A 6971-nucleotide genomic window follows, 5' to 3' on the forward strand; every position below is an offset into this window, starting at 1 on the left:
GAGGATCTTGTGTTTTTATTGATTACACAACGGTGTTTCACACACGGAAATGTCAGTGAGCTGTTTGCGGGTCGTGGGCTCCTCCCGAGCTGCGCTGCACCTCATCCGGCACTTTGTGTCTAAGACTGTAACACGCTCTGCACACTGTTTGTTTACCAGCTTCATCAGCAAGGACGTATGGCACAGCACCATGAACCTCAGAGCACTGACAACTGGAAGGGGTCTAATTCATCACACTAATCTAGTTAATTCGCCCATGAATTACTGCACAGGCCAAGTCAGACTGAACTGCTGGAACTGTAATCGACGTCTTGACAAGTCTGTGTTCTTCTGCGTGTCTTGCAAAGTAGTCCAGCCTCCAGAAGAGGAGGCATCCTACTTCAAAATCATGGATTGGTGAGTGTCTTGCCTCCCTAATTAGCAATCTTCTTGACAGAAATGCTTTATTGATGGATTCATTTCATGTTGCCATGTGTTGCCTCTTTTCAGCGACTACACATTCACACTGGACACAAACAAGCTGCAGAAAAGATACTTGCAGCTCCAGAGGTCTCTGCATCCAGACAACTTCAGCCAGAAATCTGTGGTAGGCAGGGGGATGTAAGGGGAATCCAAATAAAGACCGGCTCTCTGAGATGGTGTATGAGCCAGTGGTGGCTTTCCTATCTATTAGCAGCAATGTGACACAGGAAATTGAGTATTGCCCCCTATCCCTGTTATTATGCCACTTGACTGTGGATTTTTGTTTTGTTAGAATGATTCATTGTGATTAGGTCAAGGGAATTACTCCAGGCAAAGCTGACCGATGGGTTTGTTAAAAGACAATGACAAATTTAGGCCTTCACGAGGCAGCCTAGATAACCTGGAAATGTTGTATATTAGACTAACAAGCAAACAAGGTCGAGGCAAGTTCAAGAAATCAAAAGCTAAACTACTGAGGAGACACTTGCTTTAAGAAAGAGGGAGGAAGACAGGATGGAAAATATAGTAATGAATGAAATAAATGAGTAGAGTACAGACAGCTTTATTTATAGTACCTCTATATAACAATCAATGATATTTTGAATTGTATAAGGAAAAGCACAGGTGTAGGTCTGTCTGCACTGATAAAAGCTTCAATACATATACTTTGATTAGAGATAAACAGTACTGTGCAAACGTCTTGTTTGGCAAAGCTATTCTTAGTCTCTTTTATTAGCATACAATTAGAAAATGTACAAAATATATGGTATTACAAAACACAAAATATGCCAAAAAATGTTTCTATAGGCCAAAGTGACAAATGTTATATGTATGAGCTTTGTACAGGGAGAGGTCTAAGAAAAAATCTGATGAGTTTCTTAATGGTTCTTCTTTAAGAGACTGAAAGAAGTCCAGCATGGATCTGGTTCAGCATCTGGCAGATTCCATAGTCTGAAGAAGCTTGATCAGGAATAGTGTTTGGAGAAGGACAGCAGTGTAGAAAGCCATGATTTGTTTCTAGTTGTTCTAATGTAAATATTGAGAAATAAATGCACACGGCCTTTATAGGATTACTAAAAAAATAAATCTAAAGATGGCGTAAGACTTTTGCAGATTACTGTAAATAGTATTAAAAGCCCTGGTGCATGAAAGGCCAAAGGTGTAGGACAAATAAATACATTGGAATTGATGAAAGGTGCAGTGATTTGAGCTCTTGACCCATAATAGAGACTAAAAGTCAGCCTTGAGAGCCCCTATAAAAAATCTCATCCAAAAAATGCACACAGTAACCTCATGATGGTAGTTTTTACTGCTGGGGAATGTAGGTAAAAGACAGGAAAGACATCTTATTTTGGTTAGCTCACTTGTCTTTTGATGGAACACTCACTCAACCTTGAATTTTGTGTGCACAAGTAAGTTTGAAGTACTTTGTAAATCACACTCAGCCCAAAGGAGTTAGGCTAATGAGACAGGCAGGCCTATATTTTACATCAGCTTTAAAAATGTCAGAGAAAGAAATAAGACGTGTGAGCAGGGTAAAGTTGAATGTGTTATTTTACAAAGTAGTAAACAATTTTTCATATTATCAATTTTCCTGCTTGTGAAATCATAAAAAAAAAGGATGGCAGTTAGGCAGAATTAGCTTTATGAAACAGGCGTGGAGGCGTGTTGCTTTGCACATAATTTATTCTGTACACTCAGGTGGAAAAGTACAATGCAGAATGCTGTCATGATATGATACGAAAGCTAAACTCATATTCAGCAGAATGGGAGAGAAGAAAGGTAGACTAAATGGTTTCTTCACGCTCAACCTGTCCAATATTGTACTGACTCTGTTTTATTTATCAGCACCTCTGGCCATTTTTTCTTAATTAGACATCTTCCAGCCTCGGGGGCCTTCATCATATATAGAAAACTCATTACTTATACAAGGCTACAACCCAGACACCTACTGCAACGGTTGTTATTACAGAAACAGCTCCACACGATGGGCCCATGGGCCAGAGTTTGAGTCTATTGATTTTCACCAGAGCTGACAGACCTGATAGCTGTACTCGGATCTGCCAGCCGTTTTCAACATATTTTCCTCCCCGTCTTGTTTCCACACATCTGTTGCGTCAAACTTACACCTGTATTCCTCAAAGGGTCCCAAACTGTTTGACTACAAAAGAGTAGCTGTGTGTCATACACCTAATTGACAGTATCACCAAGGACACCAAGGAGTGTTAAGAATGACAGTGATATAGATTGGAATGGCAATGTGTAAAATGGTCTAAGATGTTTTTCCCCTTTGGGACAGTTTGATGTGTAAGTCTGAATATGTGAATATTTGTTGTTCCACTTCCACAGTTAATTAAAAACCACAATAATGCAGATTTCTTTCCTGTTTTTTAATGACTAATAACTTGCCAATATTAGAAGCAAACCTAACAGAACTTTCTTTTGCAGAAAGAACAAGAGTATTCAGAAAGCCAGTCTGCTCTGGTGAACAAAGCATACAAGACTTTGCTTAAGCCTTTGAGTCGTGGTCTTTATATGGTGAGTTTAAAATCCCAGACTTAACTTCTGATGAGTAATTTATTCTTATAACTGCGAGTTCTGTCTGTTTGATCACTCTTTCAAAAGTAACCTCTTCCCCACCTGACACTTTAAAATGGTGACATGCACGTAAAGGAGCAGCTGATGAGAAGCCATCTTGTGTTTCAGCTGAAGCTTGAGGGGATGCGTATAGAGGAGGGCACCGAGTCCGGGGCCGATTCTTACTTTCTAATGGAGCTGATGGAGATCAATGAAGCCCTTGATGAAGCGCGGACTCCAGAAGAAGCCAATAAAATTGGCCGAGACACAAAAGGTAAATGCATGCATCTGTTCAGTTCATTGATTGTCAGAATGTTGATAAATTAGCACAGGTGGATGAACATGTGTACCTGGGTAATTGGTGCTGACACATGAGATTTTCAGACCCCCTCTACATGCCCCTATTGATATGAAAATCCTTTCTTTCTTTCTTTCTTTTTTTTGGCTGAACTGCTCACTGGCTCAGACATGATTTGTTTCAAAGGCTGAAGTTGTAAACCTTAAGGTTTCAGTTCTAGTTGATTTGATGACATCTGGTGTTACCATGGTAACTGCAAGTGCAGTTTAACATTACTGCCTGCACTCCCTGAGCAGCTACTTTGACAGATGAACCACTGGTGTTTGTGTGCACAGTGCAACCAAATAAACTCATATCAGGTACTCTTATTATATGTAGGCAGTTTGAATCTAGGCCAGTGTAAATGCATTGAATGGCTAATACAAAATCAATAATAATAAGATTATTTCATTAAAGTCTTAGGGTCATAACTGCTGACTGCTGAGAATGAGCATAATTACCTCCTGTTACATACAATATGCATCACACTGTGTTAGCACAATGTCTCTTTGATTTTGCTGATGTGTTTGTTTCAAATCAAGTCTCAATAGGGGTGTGTGTGTGTGTGTGTGTGTGTGTGTGTGTGTGTGTGTGTGTGTGTGTGTGTGTGTGTGTGTGTGTGTGTGTGTGTGTGTGTGTGTGTGTGTGTGTGTGTGTGTGTGTGTCAGTTCCTAGAATTAAGAAACACCATTTGTGCTATGTCATGTTAGCACAGCTAGAACTGAAACTTGTCTCCCTCTGACTCGCAGAGAAACTGTCAGAATTGACGGAGCAGATAGACGCTGCCCTTCATAAAGGTATTATATTCACATTTCCTCCCACTCATTCTTTTTTTTTTTGTAATCGGTGCTCAAGCTTTTCTTTAAGTTGCTGAGTGAATCATTGATTGAACTTAGTTTTTTCTTTATTTATTAGGCGAACTTCAAGCTGCCAAAGCACTGCTTACCCAAATGAAATACTATGCAAACATTGAAGAGAAAGTGAAGGAAAAGCTTTCTAAATTCATGTAAATTTTATCCTATTTTGTTGCATTTTATTTATTATTTTTAGCCACTTTATAAAGGTTTTGTACTAAAGAACACAAAATATTGTATCTTAGTCTTGGTATTCTGTAAATCTACCTTTAAAGATGAATAAAACTTTTCTTTTAGTGCATAATACACAACTGAACTAATGGTGAGTTGCACTCCATTTACCATTCTTTTAATAAAAATATTACAGATGCGATGGTGTAACTGGATGCATCCATAGAATTCCCCTAATTTCACCAGCCTAATCATATTTTCTTGTACCTAATGTATCATTTAATATGACAGAGATCTGTAATTGGTTATGATTAAAATGCTGCTTGGTGTTTATTTGATTATCCTGCCTATCAGTTCAGCATTTGTCATGTGGGGCTCACACGCAGGACTGTCATCCAGTTCCTTAGGTTACCTTTAGGTGGAGACATAACACCTCGACAGTCATCGTGCAGAAGAGCAGCACATGTACTGTATATGAGTCCTTTTATTGAAGTAGACAATGTATTGAATTGTTAATTGTGGTTTCATATGTAGCATTAATTCTATGACAATTACTTGATGAGCCAAAGAGCTGTGATCGGTGCAATTTCTCACATAAATTGATCCACACTGACATTAAATGCAGCTATGCCCACAGCACACATCGACTGCATCAGAATATAAATTTATCTGCCTTCTTTCTCATTTAATTTAGATTATTTTCTCAACACCATTAAAGAAAATTGTCACAATATGTCATAATTACTTTCCAAATTGGAGCTCGAGTCACGTTAAGGCTTCTTATCCGAGAAACTGATCCAGGTATTATCGCACTGAAATATGGGGAGGTGACACTTAATGTGATAACTTCGAGTGAACCAGCAGATCACGTATCATATGAAAAATGTTATCTGATACACACTGGCATCACAACCTAAACCATTTTGTGTGTATTGCTGGTTTTACATTGACATTGTTTTTCTTTTGCCAGCAGCCCATTGGTAGATCCCTCTGTAACACATCTTGACTGGTTGTTTATTAAGTCTGGAACAACAGTGTCATGTGTCTTAGGCTGTTTTGTTTTTTTTTTCTACTGTGGAGATGCAGGTTTCTTAATACAAATGGATAGACAGTGAATTAAACAGGGACACTCCCACCACAAGGAGACTAACAGGCCTATTTATTATTCATGCCCTAATCGGGAGGCATCTACGGTGCCTTTAAATTAATGAGAAAATGTGATCGACCAACACGGAGGCCACTGCTGTCTCCCACAACTCTTTGAAACTGAGTTTGAAAGAGGCAAGAGGGGAAATTCACTGCACTCAAGTTGTGAAATTGACTTGGATGGGAAAGCTTGGCAGGATGAACTAAGTACATGTGACCACCATGCAGCTTCTGGAATGAGAAAGGTCAGCATCAGGACCACCACACAGTTTACTGCTGCTGTTGGGGTGTTTACTTAGATTTACTGGTCATGGTGCACTGTGATAATTCAAATATTCTGCACAGGCCTACATGACCCAGTGGATAAAATTCCTCTTAGTTATTGCAGTAGTCCCTCATTTTTGGGAAATTAGATTATCCTGTTTCTTGTTAACAGATGAAAAGATTAATTTCGCTGTCTAATTTGTCAGCTAAATATGAACTGGAGCCAGCAGCTGGTTAGCTTAGCTTAACATTAATACTGCAAACATGGGGAAATAGTACACATTAATACCACAGCAGTTTTACAGGGGATTGTGAGATAGACATTTTCTGGCCAGGTGTAGTGCATCTGTTCCCTTAACACTCTGGAAGTGTGGAAGAAACCCCTTTTTTGTATTAATGAGCTTGTTTTCCTGCAATGCAAATGACTAATTTCATGAAGTGGACGTTACCATGTGCAGTGCACTGTGAAAAATTGAATTATCCTAAACATAATGGGCAAATGTTGTAACTTCAATGGAGAACACTTACCTGAATTCAAGTGTCTCAATAAGCCTCCAACAACGTGACTAATAGCGCATGTCATAATCACAGTATTAATCACCTGCATATGGGCTTAACATACATATCATATTAGGATTAATGTGTTCTTGTGACCTATGTCTTAATCATAATTTTCTCATAATCACATTAAGACTGAAATATTAGTTGGCCACTGAAACACATCTGCAGAGTTTTCTCATTATAATCTTTTTGGCTCATAATGATGGAGCACTAACAGGCAGAATACAACGTAGATCTTCTGCTGGAGATACAAACGGTAGGCAGTGAAAAGCGTTATTGACAAAGGTGAGAACCAGTGGAAGGTGACTCACTGGAGCTGAGGTGTTTTCTCCTTGCAGCCGAGCAGCAGTCTTTATGATCCTCGCCCTTCTGCTGAGCCTCCGTGTGACTCAGATGCTGAGTGTCAGTCCCATCGTGCCACAGTCACCTCAAGCCTGCTGCATGTACTTATGTCTCACCAGGTAGTAATGCCATCATAATCTATCACTTTTGGGCTTTCTCTCTGCCCCTAACCGGTTTTTATGGTGTTTGTCTCATGTTGTTGTACTACTAAGCTACTAATGTGTTATGATGTAATGACTATAGGAAATAGAAGCTGG

At 39.3% G+C, this 6971-nt stretch overlaps 1 protein-coding gene across 1 annotated transcript; it reads left to right on the forward strand.

Annotated features, from left to right (window-relative positions):
* The first annotated feature begins 12 nt into the window (after positions 1–12).
* hscb (HscB mitochondrial iron-sulfur cluster cochaperone) lies at positions 13–5086 on the forward strand. Its single transcript, XM_026342911.1, has 6 exons — positions 13–396; positions 490–586; positions 2911–3000; positions 3169–3313; positions 4126–4173; positions 4292–5086. The coding sequence occupies exons 1-6, from the start codon at positions 50–52 to the stop codon at positions 4384–4386; spliced, it is 822 nt and encodes a 273-aa protein (XP_026198696.1). The 5' UTR covers positions 13–49; the 3' UTR covers positions 4387–5086.
* Positions 5087–6971: the final 1885 nt, after the last annotated feature.

This window comes from Anabas testudineus, chromosome 9 (genome assembly GCF_900324465.2).
Source record: "Anabas testudineus chromosome 9, fAnaTes1.2, whole genome shotgun sequence".
Taxonomy (NCBI): domain Eukaryota; kingdom Metazoa; phylum Chordata; class Actinopteri; order Anabantiformes; family Anabantidae; genus Anabas; species Anabas testudineus.

What these genes read in the sequence shown, in the direction of transcription:
- hscb (XM_026342911.1), top strand. Translation starts at nt 50, where the DNA reads ATGTCAGTGAGCTGTTTGCGGGTCGTGGGCTCCTCCCGAGCTGCGCTG. An exon ending in ACTTCAGCCAGAAATCTGTG is followed by an intron (nt 587 to 2,910) that starts GTAGGCAGGGGG and finishes TTTCTTTTGCAG; the next exon opens with AAAGAACAAGAGTATTCAGA. An exon ending in TGAGTCGTGGTCTTTATATG is followed by an intron (nt 3,001 to 3,168) that starts GTGAGTTTAAAA and finishes CTTGTGTTTCAG; the next exon opens with CTGAAGCTTGAGGGGATGCG.